Source organism: Patagioenas fasciata, chromosome 4 (genome assembly GCF_037038585.1).
Source record: "Patagioenas fasciata isolate bPatFas1 chromosome 4, bPatFas1.hap1, whole genome shotgun sequence".
Lineage (NCBI taxonomy): Eukaryota > Metazoa > Chordata > Aves > Columbiformes > Columbidae > Patagioenas > Patagioenas fasciata.
The window spans coordinates 60005632-60024207 of NC_092523.1; the positions used below are offsets into that span (position 1 = coordinate 60005632).

The 18576-nt window shown below is 41.6% G+C and overlaps 1 protein-coding gene across 10 annotated transcripts in view; it reads left to right on the plus strand.

Moving 5' to 3' along the window:
- Positions 1-7430: 7430 nt before the first annotated feature.
- Positions 7431-18576, plus strand: part of SLC10A7 (solute carrier family 10 member 7) — a 153935-nt gene continuing 142789 nt past the window's right edge. For 2 of the 10 annotated variants that reach the window (XM_065837508.2, XM_071808014.1), the window contains exons 1-3: positions 7442-7645; positions 11303-11385; positions 16858-16994. In XM_065837508.2, coding sequence (XP_065693580.1) covers positions 7546-7645; positions 11303-11385; positions 16858-16994 — 320 coding nt within the window. In that variant the 5' untranslated portion in view covers positions 7442-7545. Of the gene's footprint in view, positions 7646-11302; positions 11386-16857; positions 16995-18576 lie in introns of all 10 variants that reach the window. The other 8 variants (XM_065837507.2, XM_071808013.1, XM_071808016.1 and 5 more) reach the window with 6 other exon arrangements.

Below are 18576 nucleotides of genomic sequence, written 5' to 3' on the forward strand. Positions count from 1 at the left end.
GTAGAAGTCTTGCCCCTTGGTTAGTGATACCGTAGTAGAGGAAACAAATTTGTGGTGGAAGGAGAGCAGAATGACAGTGGCTTAGATATAAAAGGTTTTCCCTTCAGGCCATGTCTTTCATGGTGCTGTTTACTTTGGATGGTATGTACCCCAAAACTCTTACCTTAGCTTCACTTTAATCCTCAGTTCCCATCCCCTCTTCTCTCTCTTTGTTTAAATAACCAGTTTGGGCTGGACCCTTCTGGAATAATGACTGCATCCGAAACTTTCATCAGAAAGTGCTGACTTGATGATTTGTATTTGGTTACTGCCAAAACCAGAGACAGTAATGTTTTCCTTATATTTGATGGTTGGAGGGGGTTGTACTTGTTTCTGTGGTTTTGTTTTTCATTTATGTCACTATTTGCCAGCAATACACAATCATGTCCTTTGTTTTAGTTCAGCTTTATTCCCTTGTCCTCATGTGATATCGTTATAGGCACAAAGTGTCCCAGTTGTTTTTTTTTTTTAATACCTTATAACTTATTAATGTTGCAGATCGTGGGATGAAGAGTTGTCAGCCTCCTCATTATTTTTCTGTATTGATAGATATAATAGCTATACAGAAGCTGATTTGTTATTAAATAGCTTTTAAATAATATCTTCATCTCTGGTAATATTATTTTCCTCATTATTTAGTCTGTTTCCCAATAGCTTATCAGCCTTCCTGGCTCTACTTTTTTTTTTTTTTTTTGCATGTACTTTCAAAATTCGGATAAGTTTTCCACTTAAACCTGAAACTTTGATGGCAAAGAGAGAAATGAATATGGTCAACACTGATAGAGGTCTGATATGTCTAACACGCTCTCATGCCTCTCTAGAAGAGGGCTTGTGGGGATGCCTGCAGAAGGTAAAGGACTGGTTTGAATTTTGACTGCCAACGGAGATCTCCTGACAGTTGATGGTCCCCATTTGTACTGAATCACAAATGGTATTAATCACTCCAGCTGGTACTAATGTACTCACTACATTAAAGCGAGGTTATGTGTATCTACACTACAGTTACTTGACTGCAGTGTAAACATGCCTGGGTTTATGCTCGCACCTGCTGCAAAAAAGCCTTGCAGTCTGATGAAAATCTCTGAATTCTGCCCTCATATAAACAACAATTTAGGAAAGAAAAACAAAAACATACAAACAAAACCAACTCAAACTATTCCAGTATTGCAAAGGGGTCCTAGTGCCACATGGGTGGGTGGGAACATGCACCTTCCTCTCAGGACTGATGTATGCAGTGTACAGAAGCACTTATGTTCGTGTGTGGGCTCTTCTTACTCTATTTTCAATCAAAAGGCCAGATATAGTTGGGATCAAATAACTTGATTCGCAAATAATGTGGAATTTACTTCAATTCAGGTAAACGACGGTGCTGTCAAGCTACATGACTGTAAGCTCCCTATTTCCTGGCACTCCTAAAGGGCTGGTTTATCGAGGGAGGGCAGGCAAACCTTCCTGTGTGAGTCTGTACCCTTGTGTGTATAACAAGATGCTTGGTTTCCATTCTTCAGGGGCGAAACTGTGGTGGCTGGTGAGGCCTGAAAGGTCAAGCTGTAAGTTATGAACATGATTTGATATTTGAAATAGTTAGCAGAAATCAATGTGCCAAGCTATGCACTAAGGATGTGCCCGCACTTGAATCTTTCTACTGCACATAATGTTGATCTTGAGACTGTAGTCCCCTAAAGTCCAAACTGGCCAAGGTTAGAATTTATCACAGCTCTGTCTGGGGAATGCACTTGGCTTCTCTCCAAAGTGATGGAGATCTAGGACCTGGCCTATGGTGAAGGCAGGACATGGTGATGACATGCAAAGATCTGAGAGGAGTGAAACAATAGGTGCCATAGTATGATGAAGTCAAAACTAAAAAAGTCTAAGGACAACTTCCCTGGCATTCTCCCTTAGGTAAGCTAGTGAATTTGCCCCATTTCTCTGAACTTTTAAATTCTTCGGTAATGTTAAAACCACAAGGGATGGACACAAGAAATCAGGCCCCACCTTCCATGCAGCTGAGTGAGTACAAAGTTTGGAGCATGGGCTGTCTCTCCTCTTGGACAAGCCCTGCTATTCCTTCTTCTGGAAAATAAAGCTTAAGCTTCTAAAAGCCAGCTTCCAGCAACTTTAAGATAAACCCTTCTTCTAGCAGCTGCCTCTTTCTCAAGCCTACATGCACTCATGTATTTCCAGTTTCTCAGGTGGCTGCTTCTTCCAAACTTGACTTTTGTGACAGGTATCACAGCTGGGGTGATTACTCTCCTCTTTCTGCTTTCTGTAAGTTGCATGCTCTTCCCATTATGAATGGCTAATTATTCTGCAACTGCTGTGAAACATTTGCATCTGCACTTATGTGTACACACACACCAAGGAACAAATCTGCTTATACCCTACACAAATAGAGCCAAGCTGGTTTCTTTTAACATATGCTGAGACTTGTGTTTTGATATGATTATGGTAATACTAGAAGGTTATTTTTATAAGTCTAAGGAGAACAAGATATAAAAGTATTACCATGTTATCTTTGAAGTGTCTTAACAGGTTAAATCCAGTTGTTCACTGTGAAATCATCCAGAGAAGTTATTTCACATTTTTTGCAGTTAAAGAAGACTGTAATTTGTTTCCAGCACATCCTTATAATGCCTTTCTTTTTTTTTTTTTTTTTTTTTTTAATCCAAACTTCTGAATGCATCAGAGTCTTGCTGTCTACTGGGTAACCACGTTTTCTGCGAAAATTTCTACAATCTATGTGTTCTCTTGGAGGTCTAGGAGGAGAAGACAAGAGAACATCACAAGTGGAGCAGTACTAAGCCAGGTTCTGTTTCTTTGTAAGAACAAGCAGGTTCTAGGAAAGGGTTCAGCAAAGCCCTGTTTGTTGTGTTTTAAGTTTTCTTCCTAATACCTAAGATTAGTACCTGGAAATTTTGCACTGGGCTCTTAAGTAAAAGAAAAATGGCTCACTTATTCAGTACCTAAATACATAAGAGGACTCTATTAAAAGTTAAAAAAAAATAATTATGCATTTAAAGTCTTGGGGGGGGCGGGAATCATACCATAGTAGAAATAAAACTAAAGATTCACAAAACCTTCGATGATCTCATAGAAAAGCATCATCATAGAAAAGCATACCTATACATGTTTCATTCCCATTAAGTGCTATTCTAAATTGAACTTACACATAATTCCTACTACTGCATTACACTAATGGTAGTAAGCCCTGCAGCTGGCAATATCTAAGTGCTCACAGGCATTTAATAATATCTAGCAGAAACAACCAAAAGATCCCTTGCAGATGCCTGAAAGATGATGAGCACGTAGGCCAGGACAGAATAAAAGTTGTGAACTCCATTTCCATGAGGAAAAACAGCTAATGGGATCAGTACAGCAATCTTCAAGCTGCTGAGAAAATCTGAGATCATGCCACTAAGTGCTTGTGAGAAATATAAATGTGTTGTAAACTGTCTCCCATATATTTCCACTTTTTCTTCTCAACTTTCCTATTTATAATTAACACCTCTCTTTATCTTGTTCATTCTGAATATCTTTGTTCTTTTCAAGTTAAATTATTTAATACTATCTCTTCCTCTCATTTAAGCTCCCTTTATCTTGTGATCCCCTCTCCTTTATATTGAAATCTCTCCTGTCTAAATGCATAATCAGATGACATCTGCTACTATGGAACTTAAAAGTCCCAGCACATTCCCTAAAATAACTTAACTGTGCAGTTATTAGACAGTGAGGTATCTTGTGCAGGTAAGAGGCTGGGTACACAAAAGAAATAGGCTCCACATGGCACAAAGAGGACGCAATGTCTTGGCATCAGTTACAAACCACATAACGTGACTCCTGGAAACATCCAGACCACTCCTGCATCTTTGTAGACATGAAAACTGGTTGCTGTTCACATAGATTACCTGTGAGCAACAAAGATTTGGTGTCACGTAGCTACACATGTCATTAAGCTTTTATATTATGCAGAAGGAAGTGTGAGGACCTTTAGAGGCAGGAAAGCATCTGGAAGCCCCGAGCTATGTTTGCAGTTGAACAAAAATGAAAATTTGGTCATGTGAAGTCAGAGACAAGCTAAATTCTCATTCCTGTGCTGTGTCTAAGCCACAGCTAAATATATCCCAAAATGGTTTTGTGCCATGTAATGGTACAGAATACATGTACATGTGTGCCAGACCATTCTGGGGTCTGGTGGAGTCCCCTGTGGTTAATTAGAATATGTATAGTATCTGTATGGGAGCTTGAAGAGGAAAGTGAAATGTTACAGGATATAGTTTTTGGATTACAGATACTGAATTATCCCTCTCTCGTACTGACCAAATGCCTCAATATGGATGACAAATTGCCTTATAGCAAAAGTGATATTGTCTTGCAAATAGACTTAAGACAGGTGAGAGCCCTGCCAATTATACAACACACTTGTGTTTTCTTCCTTCCTGTTCTGCACTGTGGGGCAAGGCTTACAGAGTACTCTCTCATTTAAAAGCAGTAACAATTTAATCTATTTTGGCTAAGAGACCTATATGTTTACCGCAATAATTGAAGAACAGCTTTTAAACAAACCTAGCTAAAATACAGGGTGTTTCAAAAAGATGGACCAAATTTCATGAGGGCAACATGATAAAATTACACAAAAATTTACAAACAGTTTAATGAGTTATCAAGTTTTAGTAACCTTTTTTATGAGTGTTCTATGTTCCCTCCACCTGCTGTATGGACAACATCAAGACAGCAGTTGAGTTTGTCACAAATGCATCTCAACTGGGTCCACGTTTTTGAAACATCCCGTATCTTTGCACCACTCTTTCAATACACAGCTTAGAATATCTGCATTTGATCTTGAAGATTACAGAAGACAACACCATAAGAATACATTTATTTTGTAACTCAGTAGGCAAAATAAATTTACAATGAGGTTCAGATCTCTTGGAAACAGATTTCCAGGTAAAGCATCTACTCAAAGCAACAGTGTCTTGCTAAACCTTATATTTTTTGCTTATAGACAAAAGTTAGCCTTTTCCCATGATATCTGATGACCATCAGCAAGGCTTTAGCTTTTATATATATATATATATATATATATATATATATATATATATAAATCTTCTAATACACAGTGAAATTGCTCATCCTTTACAGGAGAAACAGGCTTAGGACTGTACACAAGGAGTGACTTACGGAGGAGAAAATAAGAAGAATCTTCCAGAGCCTGGGACTGAACCTGAGGTTTCCAACTTTTGTCAATTGGATTTGTTGTGAGCAAGCATCTGAAACTTGTTGGTAAAATGAACCTAGAACTTGGGAACTGGGCAAGATTAGAAATTAATAATCAGTATCCACCTGCAATGAGTGCTTTCCTGAATTGTGCTGAAGTTGTCTGTGCTTTCTAGCTCTGCTAGTGCGGAGTGAGGCCTTTGCATCATGTGATGAACCTCTCCAGCCAAAACTGCCAGGCAGGGGATGCAAAGGCTCCTGCCCGTCTCTGTTAGGACCTCCAGGGCTGCGTGTACAGATGTGAACATCTGCCTGGGGTCCTGTTGTGTTCAGATCAGAGGGCCTCTGCTCTTGCTAGTGTGCTTTCAGGGCAACATAGGAAAAGATCTAAGCACTCTGATCTATGAACAGTGCAGATGAAAAACATGTTGTACAACTATGGCCACCTCACCTGTGAATGAGTATCCACACAAAGGTTTAATATGATTTATATGATAAACATTAACTTTACATCTTTAGTTGATTCATCTTATCCTTCCTGTGCAGCAATGAAATCTTATGCTTGTTATAATCACAGCTTGCTCTAGAAGAACCGGTATTATGCATTTATTTTCTCCAAAAACATTTGACCTGTAGCAGTTGCACTGGCAAATGCAGTGTGGTTTTGCAATTTTGCATTTGTATCTGAGAAGTGAGCAAGGACCAATATAAACTCCAGTAAACTGTAGTAGTGAAATGCAGTAGTAGTGAAACTGCATGTTTTGGATCTCCTTGTAGGGGATGAGTACATGCTGTAAACATGTTTACACAAGCGAGCCTCACAGGACACACAGCAATATATGCTTCCTGAAGTAGCTGAGATCACAGCTGAGCTTTGAGCTATAAACATTTATTTACTTGGTAGCAGGGAGTGTGTGGCAGGGCTATTCTTTGAAGCCTGAATATATTCACAGAAAAAGTATAAACTTTACCCAAATATTTAGAAATCGCGGAGCAGAAGCGTTCTGTGTTTGAAAACGGCCACAATAAGGCAGTCGTGGCAGTGCTGGTGACAGAGCTTTCCGAGCTCTATCATTTCCCTGTTAATGTGATTTAGAGTGAGGGAGTCGTGGCCGGGCAGAGCTGGGCTAATGAATCCATCAGGGGAGCGGAGCCAGGAGGGGAACGGGGAATAGAAAGCACAAGTCGGGCGCCAGAATGGTGTTTTTAGGATAGTCAGGTTCAATGGAGGCAGATTCAACGGGAGCAAATCCACCGACCCCGGCCCTGTGCTTCCGTAGGCGGCTCGTCCGGCGGGCGCACGGGACACACGGCGGGGGGTGCGGGGGGAGCTGTCGGCAAGTCGCGATAGGCGCTTCTGTTCCTGAACCGGCTCGGGCCGCACAGGCAGGCGCCTTCTCACGGCAGCGAAGCGACACGGGTGAACATCTGCCGCCTGGGCGCGGGAACGGGGCACGGCACGTGTACAGACGCGGTACGCGCGTGACGCGGCCGTCACCGCCTGCCCGGAGCTCCTCGCTTCCGCGGTACCGGTTCCAGCGTTTTATCTGTCAATATTTTCGCTGTAAACGGGCTCCTGCCAGCCCCGGCCCGTGCCCGCCCTCGCAGCAGACCGCCGCCACGGACAGGGTCGCGGACGCGGGTGGCGGAGGGAGGCGGCCGGACAGCGGAGGGGGGATGTGGGGATGCCCGCGCGCCCATGAGCGCACACGTCCAGCCCGGCCGGCCCGCGCCACGCGCCCAACGGCTGTAACCGCCAGCTCGCGCCCGCCCTCCCTCGCGTCAAACGCCGGGCGCCACGCAATGTACCAAATGTTGTAATGCACCAAAACAGCGCGCACGCCTGCAACTGCCTGCCGCCCCACCGCGCTCGCCGAGCTCCGCGCTCGCAGGGGCCGCGCCGCCCGCCGGGATCGGCTCTGCAGCCGCGCTCACCGAACCGCAAGGCGGTCGACGGCAGCAAAGGCGTCGTCGCCGCACCCATCCACCCCCTGCCCCCCGCTCCTGTGTCACCGCCACTCGCGGTGGCCACGGGCGCCCCCTCATCGGCGCGGGGATGCGGCGCGGGGCCACGGCGGGGGCGACCGACGCCGGCAGGGGGACCGGCGCTGTGGGCAGTGGCGCGGGCGGCGACTGCGTGTCTATTAGGAGGTGCGTGGTAGTGATGGCGGCGGTGGGTGAGACTTTTCCTGTCAGCGGATCGGGCTGGTCCTGCCGGCGGGCGGTGGGGCTGCACCCCGCCCCGGCGCTGCGCCGTGCTGCGCCGCACCGGGTCGGGCAGCGGGCCACGCCATGGGGCTGCTGGAGCGCCTGCGGAAGGAGTGGTTCATCCTCGGGATCGTACTGGTCATCGCGGTGGCTCGGCTGGAGCCCGCCGTCGGCGTCAAAGGGGGTGAGTCCGGCCGCTGCCCCACGGGGGCCGCTTTGCCCCGGCAGCTGGGCGGGCGGTGCGGGGTCGCTTGCGGGGGTCTCCGAAGCCGTCGCCCGAGAGTCTGGGCGCTCTGTGGGACCCGGCGGTACTTTGTCAACTGCTGCTGGCCAGCGCTGACGGCACGAAGGGGTCCAATCGTGCGGGCCGGGCCCGGCGCTGCCCGGGGTTGGGCCGGGTGCCGGCGGCAGGGCGGGGAGCGAGCCGCCCCGCGGCTGGAGACAGGGGAGATTCTGCGGACCTTTCCGCAGGGACCCTGGGCGGAGGGTGCCGGTGGCTTTGCCGCCGGGGATGCCGAGGCTCGCTCGGGTGCCCCTCGGCCATCAGGGGCGTCCGCTCAGGAACTTTGAAACCGGAGTTGCCGAGGGATTCGGGAGGGCGAGCAGCAGGGTGCAGCTCGTCGCTTCGGCTTGTTAGTCAGTCGCTGTTTCTTATGTACCCAAGAAATATTTCGAGGGAGGGTTCCCATGTGTAGCTTTGCTAGACACTGCACCAGGTGCTCGAATGATATCCTGGTCTTTTTGGATTAGTAGTAATGAAAACTGAGTAGCAACTTGCTTAGAATGTACTGCTGTTAAGTAAGTGATAACTTTAAGAACTCTAAGAGGAACATAAAGTTGTTTCAGTTCAGTGTCTACCATCTGCAAGCTTCTAGAGAGTTGTAGCCTAATGTATAGTACGTCAAAATCTCAAAAATCTCAGGGGCTATATTTGAATCAGATGTGGGTTTTGGTGGTGGTGTTTTTTTTTTTTTTCCAACTTCATGATAACATACTTGTATTTTAAAGCTAGTTTTCTTTTTGGTCCTCTTTTACCTCCTCATGAAAGATGAGGGAAAACAGCGAAAATTAGTCCGTGCAAAACGGTGCTAAGTGCTCACAGTAAACAAATCAGAAGACAGATCTGTCCTTTTCTGTGTAGTGAAGTCTGGTTAGTTTCTTCTAACACTAGCTGATGAAATACCCAGTGTTATTTTGAAATAAACAGCGTAAACAGTGTATCTTTAAGTGTATGTACTGTCAGTGTCTTCTGGTTAGTTTCCGTTGTAAGGTCAGTCAGTTCCAGATGTTCCCCATCTTCAAAACTAAATTAAATTATATATTTTTTTTTTCTGATTGATCTCTGAAGGTTTAAGGAAAAGGATGTAGAACGATATGGAAAGAAGAATCTAGTTGTGCTTTTATGTGCATAAATTTCTTTTTTTTTGTTTTCTTAACAGAGCTAAATTTTAAGGATAGACAGCTTCTCACTGAGTAGCCAACTTTTTATTATTTTTTTTTTTTCCTCCCTTAGGTTCTGGGGGAAAAAAGTGAATTAAAAGTGTCTGTGAATACCTTCTGTGGCAACTAAGGCTCCAGTGCTTCATGGAGCTCAGGGTAGGCAAATTCATGCTGTGCAGGGATCCCTTCTAACATCTGTGTGCTGTTTTGCATAGGTGAACAGGACCTACAAGGAGCTTCTTGAAAGATTGTGCAGACATTAAAAACAACTTTGAATGGATAGTATCAGGTGGTTTATCCCTTTTTGGTTTGATTGTCATGCTAGTTGTTAGCAGCAATCTGGGAGATCCTTTTATGTAGAATAAGGGATATTTTTTCCTCAGCTTACTTCCTGCATTTTATGATGGAGCACCTCATTTAATTATACTACTGCAAAGATATGCCAAACATTGACATGGTATTGTACCTGGGACAACTAGCCTGAAAAAAATCCCATGAGCATTGGAAATGGAAATTCATGAGTGTGTGTTCTCCAAAGCATTATCCCTCTTCTGTAGCTATGTGATCTCAGTGCTCATTTTAAAACCTGGGAAAAAAAAAAGGTGGAGGACGGGAAATATCAGCATATGAAAAAAAAAAATAGTTTGTCATCTGTCATCTTCCAGCTGACAAAACCATGCACTGTAATTTGCAGGGCTTTACTGAATGGTACAGATGGTCCAATATCTATACCAGTGGAATATTGTGACACAGCTTGCAGAGATTTGTGCTGTTGCCGCCTTCAGGGCATAAGCCAAGCCCTTTTTGTGTGTTTTCCTATTTGATGAATGAGCCTATTTAGTTTCTTTGTGAAAAGAGCTTTCCTGACCATCTCTTTGCACAAGAGATGGAGAGGCTCTGTTCTGCCCAGAGTTCCCCATGCTGCATGAACCTGTGACTGCTCTAGTGGTAGAGGCCTCTCCTGTGTGAAGGAGTTCAGGTAGCTCAGTGAAAAGCTCTAAGAGAGAAAAACTGAGTCGCAGAAGAACCCCTGTCTTAGCCAGACTAACCAACCAACTGCCTGTGTGCCCAGTGTGTATGTGCATGTACATATATGGCTTAATATTCTAAGAGATTAGAAAAAATACATAATTCTCTCTTTTTTTTTTTTTTTTTAATCCTGGCTATTCAGTTAGCATGCCATAATTTTGCAACTAGCCATGTGCGTTGTTGCAACTTTAACTCTTGTATTTCCTGGCTTATTTTTACTTTATGCTTCATATGGGTTGTTTGGTTTGGTTTTTGTATTTAACACACACAGTTTTAGTGTGTCATCAGAGTCCTCTCTGAAAGTGGGATTTGGGTTTAAATGACTTAAGATGCAAATTCGAGTAGACTTGGTATACAATCAAATCCCTCTAATTTAAGGATCACTGACCTCGCTCCAGTGTGACCATCAATGTATCATTCATCTGAGAGAGCAGAAAGGATCTTCTCTTCTGGAGTGTTGAGTAAAGGCTCACTTGTTTGCTGCTGCAGTTTTGCCCATGACAACTTACTGTCACTTGCAGAGTTAGGATATTACTTTGCTCCTAAGCAGACTGCTAGTCTTTTCTTTCTAATAAAATAACTGGCTGAATGCTTGTGAAAAAAATGAGTATATACATTTTGCACTTGGTGGTCTTTGAAGGCAAAGTGTATTATGAGAATTTATCATTTTTATAGGGGTGTAAAAGTATTTTATTTTATTCTCCCTGAAAAAAAGTATATAAATAAATACAAATGTAAGCCTTTAACACAGTGGAACACATGGAGGTGCAGGCATCTGCTCTTTCTGATCTCATTGCAGCAGTGTGTCTGAAATGTATTATTGTAGGGCTGGAATGAACCATTTTGCCACAGCCCTGTTGTGGGGGAATGATGCAGAATTGTATTGTCCCGAGGAAATAATTGTAAGGTATGATTTTGTTTCCTCTGTGGAGGCAGCTAGACAGGTGTGTGTGTTGTGGGGGAAGAAGTGAGAGGTAGATAAATGAATGATGTCAATGGCCCTGTAGGGCAGGCAGCTATTAGTTTTGTTTGAGTTTGCTGACACTATGCGGGTACTGTGATGACAGAGCTCTGGAAACTTGCCCTTTTTCACATTTCCAGAATTTACTTATTAGCTCCCAGTGGCCTGTAATCACAGAAGACAAATCTGTGTGACAATGTACCTCGCTCTTCATTCACTGGTTTGCTTTTATTTAAAAATGAATAGCATGCTTTCTGTAACTTAATAGAACTCTACTCGTTTAAATAAAGCTACTTTAATTAGATTTTATCCAGGTATTCTTCTAAATATTCTCATTTACTTTGATGTGATATATGCATATCATTGGCTCCATGACTGTAATTGACTTTGTTTTCTGTCTGTATTTTCTAGGACCCTTGAAACCAGAAATTACCATAACTTACATTGCTGTTTCAGCTATATTCTTTAACAGTGGACTCTCCTTAAAAACTGAGGTACTGTAATTTTTCTTTGCTTAATTATTTTTTTCACTTTAAAAATCTTGTATTGTTTTTGATCAAATTAAATGTAATTGGAATATCTCATTACTATGCTGTTGTGGTTCATACTGGGTTAACTATGGTTAATAAGAGAAGATAAATATTATATTTATGGAATAACCTCTCCTTGATTTTAGAAAATTCTTCACAAAGTAGTGAACATGATAAGAAGGAGAGCGTGAATAAATTTCACCCATCTGTAGAGGGTGGGTTGCTTGAGTTTGTGGGGCTTTGACTAAATGCACAATTTTGAGACTGGATCTACACCCTGGATATGTTCCAAACCTAAATCAGGGTAAGACTCAGGAGAACGCTAAAACCTACCTTCTGCTATCCTTGGCTTCTACACGGCTTAGTTGAGACACAAGCCAGAAAACTGTGTGAATTCTAAAGTAGAACTTTGTAGGGAACTACGCAGAGAGAGGCTGTGTGGAATCTTCATGCTTCTGTAGGACACAAAGAGAAGATCATAGAATCATGGACTTATTTAGGTTCAAAAAAACCTTGAAGATCATTGTGTCCAACTCTAAACCTAACACTGCCAAGTCAACCACTGACCACGTCCCTAAGAACCTCATCTACACATCTTTTAAACACCTCCAGGAATGACGACTCAACCACTTCCTGGGCAGCCTGTTCCAATGCCTGATAACTCTTTCAGTGAAGCAGCTTTTCCTAATATCCAATGTAAACCTCCCTGGGCACAACTTGAGGCCATTTCCTCTTGTCCTATCACTTATTACTTGGGAGAAGAAACTGACACCCACCTTGCTCCAGCTCCCTTTCAGATAGTTGCAGAGAGCAATAAGGTCTCCTCTAAACCTTCTTTTCTCCAGGCTAAACAGTCCCAGTTCCCTCAGCCGCTCCTCGTAAGATTTGTTCTCCAGGCCCTTTACCTTTTACAGAGAGATATGAGCTCTCTGTGCTTCTCTCCTTCATCTCACCTGCTGTTTTCCTCTGTAAGTGAAACTGTTTAGTCACTACAGGATTTAAGCAAGCGAAGGTCCAGTGACTTTAAGTTACCACATTGGTACACACAGGAGAGCAGATGGTAGCAACACAAAAGGGTTCCTCTGCAGATGCAAGGCCAATATACAGGTACTGAGTCTTGGCAATCTTTTCCTATAGGATTTTGTTGTGGATGGATGGACTTGAAGTGCTTACACTTTGCATATTACAGACATTGAAACTTGTTGCACATAATGTGTTGCACACTTTTCAAAGAGTAACAATCTAGGAGTAAGAAGAGATGAAGGGGAAAACCCCTTAGTGATATGTAGAGGAGGCATGGAGAAAGGAAATTATGACTACAGGCCAAGAAGAGAAGGAGCAACCAGAGCTGGAGGAATACACTGCATGTCTCTGCTGGTCTAGTTTCTTGATTCCTTCTATGCTATTAGCTGTGCTAAGAGGTGATGTAACTCATATGTTGCGTGACACTAATGCCTAAAATAATGATTGTGTTGTCCAGTAATACATTATCTTCTCAGTAGACTGGGATTTGGATGAACAGCACGCATTCAACAAAATAAAAGTTTCTGTACCCGTGTCATGGTGATAAAGTTCGAAATGGAGGTGGTGTCTGAATTGATGGCAACCCTCTCTTTCTGTGTCTGCAGGTGGTTCTGGCACTAGGGCCTCTAGTTCTGCTGAGACATGATATAAATGAAGTGAATAACTTCAGTCGAATCTGTAGCAGCTATTTAGAGTCTTGTGGTCTTACGGGGAAGCAGGAAGAACCATGTTATCTATTTGCCTGGGACAGTAATTCATCCTAATGGAAAGAGACTGCAGAGAAGAGGACCTGAAACACAAAGCCTGAGTAGTACTAATGGAGTGGAGTTTTCTGCTTTCAGGGTTAGGAACTTTTGCATGCAGAGGGAAAAAATGTAAAACTTCCCTTTTCACTAATTTGTGTCCTTGAAGCTTTATAATTTCAAAGCTGCTGTGAGTGAGAGTGAAATAAGCAGCATTATCAAAGTCTTGGTTAGGCTTTCAATGGTAGTGGACATCTAACCTCTTCCAGGTAAGGTGACTAGACTGACAGATTCTTCAACAATGTGTCATGTCCCACTTGGTGCTTGCATAACTTTCTTTCATCTGTGGTTCTGAAAGCAATGTATTGATGTAAACGAAGTTTTTACAGGACCTGATGCTCATGCCAGTTAACTATCTATTTTGGAAGCGTCAATTAGGACTGGTGCTGTACATCCAGCTTTATGTTCCATCAGGAAGCTAATCCTTTTCTGAATTTCTGCCATGGGAGTAGAAGATGAAGAGAAGAAAAACATTTCGCTCATTGTACCTTATGCTATTACTTTCTGAAATGTATGTTAAAAATCATCCTTAAATGTGTTAGGAAACCAGGTCATGATGTTATTAAAATTCTTTGGGGCATGTTTTAATTGTTTAAGGCACAACCAAAAGTTGTTATTATTAGTCAGTAAATATATATTTTTATTGGATTGCAAAGTAAGTTGTTTCTACTTTTATCTTTCTTAGTTGTTGACCTGTGTGTCAGCTGTTCTACCTATTAATATATTAATGGAGGGCTTCTGATAAGTCTGACAAGATTGGAAGAAACTGATGCTCTTTTGAGGTTACACTTCTGGTTTTGCCTGCTGTGAAAATGCATGCTCAAAAAAACCGCTAACATGCATTCAGTAAGCATTTCACAAAATAATTGGCAGCGTTCAGGGACAGCCTGTCTGCGCCTGGCCTCGTTACCTTTTCAAATCTAGAGGTGACTGAGGTCCTCTTACATTTGTAGAAATAGTCTGTATCCAGGAATGACAAGAACATTTGATTGCACCTTCATATAATGCTCTTTCAGTTTTCAGTGGCTGGATAACTTGCTCTTTTGAAGGAAATACCTCCTGTAGGGCCCCAGAAATTAAATCACGAGTTTGAGTTACCCATTTCAATGAGGAATTCGGCAAGCCACTGAAAACACTGTTTGCTCTGTGTGGGTATTTGCCCAGAGGAGTCCAGCTGTGACCATCTCAGCATGACTGGATGGCAACAGAGACCCACACTGACCAGTGAGGGGCTTGGATAAGCTCTCTGAAGGGTCTGAAATACTGGGAAAGACAAGGTAACCTGTTTTACTTTGTGTGCAGAAACCGAGTCATAACTAGCAGCTTCCAATAACATTTCTGAGATTTCTGCTTTTTTGAGGGCTATCGTGACAGGACGTATTTTTGGACAAGCCCTTGTAGATTGCTTGAGAGGGTGAAGACTGCTTGCTTCCGTGTTTGTTCTATGATAATACCTCTATGGAATAACTATTTTAAAAGACAATCACTGGAGACATTTTAATGACTGGTAATTTAGATCTGCAAAGACCTGTTCTGCTAGTACGGCATTCCTTCATGTGATAGATTGGCTGTGTTGTAAGCTCCTTCCTTGTTCTCTGGAAGCTGTAACTGGCCTTTCCCAAGTTTTTATCTTGGATTTTGCTTTTGGAAGTGTCCCACAGTTTTCTTCAGATCATCTGTTTTTAAGACACTTTCCAATTGTAAAAATATTAATTTAAAAGGGAAAATGGGCAATAACTGCAAGATACTGAAAGAATGCCATGTTTTGTATGATGCCATTCATTCCACTGTCCACAATTCTGTATGTGTGATGGTGTCTAGGTTGGGGTGCCTTCAGAGATTGGTCCACTAGGAAATCTGGGGCTGAAATAAGCCACTGGCTTTGATTTTTCTCAATTGTATTATTTACTTTTAGATCGTACCCTTTTATATAGGAATTTACAGGTTTCTTTTATCAAACAGGCTGTGTTTCTGCTACTAGCCTTTTTATTTTTGCTTTCTTTTTGAGATAAGATGAAGTAACACTACAGTGAAGCTATTTCTAATGCTGTAGGTACTGTGATGGGTTATATGTGAAGAAAGCCTGTTTTTTCATGCAGAGTGAAACTAGCCTGCTTGAGAACTTTCTTTAAAAACAAAACAAAACAAACACAACAAAACCCCCTGGCCAAACAAACAAAAAACAAACAAACCTAAACAAAACAAAAAAAAACACACACAGAAACTGAAAAACCCACAACAAAAAGTTGCTTCATTCAGTTAACCAAGCACTGAATGCAATGATACTTTCTTGGTACATTTGAAGTCCACGTTTTCTACAACTTTAAGAATAGGCTAAGAACAGATGTGTATTTTTTGTGGAAGTTTTTTTCCCTAACCCAAATTTGGGTGATACTTTACTTCTTTTGGTAATATAAATGAGAGCACGATGCTCAATTGCTAGTATTTTCAGATGTATAATTACATTAGTGTACATTTGGATAGTTGAAAATGCAGTATTTGATTGTCTTTCATGAAAGTTCAACTGTTTTTAAGATCGGCTGCTGCATTACTGTACATGGAAATATACATTTTTATTTATTTTGTTTTAATGCATGTTAGATAGCTGGAGAATACTAGCAAATTACATTTTGACTAAAAGTACCATCACTACTTTTCCTATTGCGTTGTTTACTTCAAAAGAGTGCAAGTTATTCTGAGGGAGAGGAAGAGGATTTTTTTCTTCCTAACCTATGAGAGTTGAAATGAGCTGAAATGTATAAGATGCTTTCCTTGTACTCAAAAACTATGTGGAAGATCCTTGGAGTGCCCCAAAAGACAGAGAGAGACACTTAGTTAACTGAAGAGTATATAGTGTATATACTTGATCACCTCTCTGGAGTGCTCTTACTGCCTTTGAGGAAAGACACTAAAATAATTATCTTTTTTTCTCAGTCTCCAGTGGTGTTTTGTACCTTATTTCTCTGAATTTTGTGGCTTAGTTGTTGTTAGCTTGTTATGGTCTTGGTGTTCTTTGCTATTCTTCATCAGTCTAATTTTTTTTCTGTGAATTTCCTATCTGTTGATACAATAAGTGAACAAAGTCTGCTACAGATTACCTTGCTTTTTATGTTTGTTAGTCTTTCCTTAAAAAAACTCGCCACAGAAGTTGACAGTTTTTAATGTAAGCATCCTTTTTTCATGGCATAAATAAGAAGCAGTTTGTTGCTCTCTTTAGACTAGAGGAAACTGAAATCACAGGGACACTACAAGTTTCCCTTCCTCTTGATATCAGCAGTCAATAAAGTAAATAGGCCGTCAGCATAGTTAACACAGGTTTTGAAGCAGTGACAAAGTGCTACAGCTGCCTGCTGAAAAGCTGTCATTAGGAGAGCTACACTATCATTGAAGTGGTGGACAATTCTTTCGGAAAAATGCCCAGGAGCAGACGCAGCTTTTATGTTGTCTGGATGTACTTCATTATTAAAGAGGAGATCAGATGATCCCTAAAGGTGTCTTTTTTACTTGCACTCTCTTTGTATTATAAAAATGATCCTAGTTTTAAAAGCACAAACGTGATCTTACTTCAGCTGGTATGACTGCAACTTCCTCTCTTCTTTTTCTTTTGCAGGAGCTGACAAGTGCTTTGATGCATGTGAAACTACACCTTTTTGTCCAGATTTTTACACTTGTGTTCTTCCCAACAGCGATATGGCTTTTTCTTCAGCTATTATCAATCACACCTATAAATGAATGGCTTTTAAAAGGGTATGTTTAAGCATAATGGAGTGAATTATATTTGTGGCTGCCTTCTTAAAGGGCTGCTTATCCTGCAGTGAGTGTTTTAAGACTTATATTGTGAACAATTTTGCCAGTTGTTTTTGTGCTTCAGCATTTTGCTGTTGAAAACACAGTACATGCACAAGATTATCCTTTCAGGAACCTGGTCTCATTTTTAGAAAGTTGGGTCAATTAATTTCATAAGTAGGGAGCTTGCAACAGGTTAGCTTTCTTTATATCACAAAACACAGCTGAAGTGCTATGCTGAATCTCAAGAGGGAGGAAAGAAAGGGAATGCTGAAGGAAAAACATAAGTTGGTGAATAAATACAATGTATGCAACATACTGGTGTTCCTTTTTTTTTTTTTTTTTTAAATGGTCTGTATTGAGCATCTCTTGCATGGGGCTGGATTTGAGTTCAGTATCTTCTCCTAGCTAAATTTTGGAAAAAAAAAAATTAAAAACAGTGAAGTTTTTGTAGGAAGAGATCTTTGAGGTGAGCAGAAGCTATGTTACCATGAAAACAATGTGTTTTAAATCTTTAGTTTACTCTGCCAAGGTGTGCTTCCAAAGCTATATTGATGGTGCAGTAGTGATAGATGTTATGAAGAAAATAAAAAGCTTTTTTCAGAATCAAAGGTAAATACCTAGCATCGTGCAGCTCTACCAGAATGTTTGAATGCAAAAAATGAATTATTTTAGAAAACTGCTCAAAGAATCCCCATTGTTTCTTACTGCTTGGTGGAACATTGCTTGGGGAGAGTTCTCTGTATTAAAAATGTAGTGATAAAGCTGCTCGTGTATACATTTTTACAGGGCCTAAACCTGAACGAACATTTTGTTTTGTTTTTAAGAGGCTTCTCCAGGTGTTCCACCAAGTGTGAAGTGCTCCAAATGATACTGAGAAGGTGAAATTGAGATATAATTTAAAAATTAGCACTGTTTTGCTTAACAGTATCAGTACATCAAGGAAATAACAAGCTTGTGTTAAAATGTCCACTTGCATTTGGCTATTCACAGTAAAGGTTATTCTTTATTGTGAAGTTTTTCCTCAGCTGGAACACAGACATGATTTTCCACAGTAAGCCAAAACTCCCTCCTAATCCATGGGAGTCTCAGTTGCTGAAGTGGAGGGGGCAAGAGACTCTTGTGCTTTTTGTTCCTTGCAGCACTTCTTATCCTTTCTTTCCTATGCCTCTTACGCTGCTTTGGTTCTTAGTATTTAAGGGACATGATCTGTTACATGCAAATGTATATACATGCACACCTGTGAAACTGAGTGTAAAACTACGTATGTATGTATTTTTTAAAAAGAAGAAACACATGTATGTGTATCACCCTAAACCAGCCTCATTTTTCATGAAGGCATGTCTGCTTATTACTAGTCTGCTAATATCTTTCTGCACGTTTCACATTGCCTTGCAAGCACTTGCTCCTTGAGTACTATTTGTTTTGGCAATGTTTTATCTTTCAGTGCATAACTCTGCTTTATTGAGACTTCATTCAAAGAATGGTCATATTGGGGAGTTTAATGAGGATTATCATGTTTATTTGAAAGAGTGATTTCTTG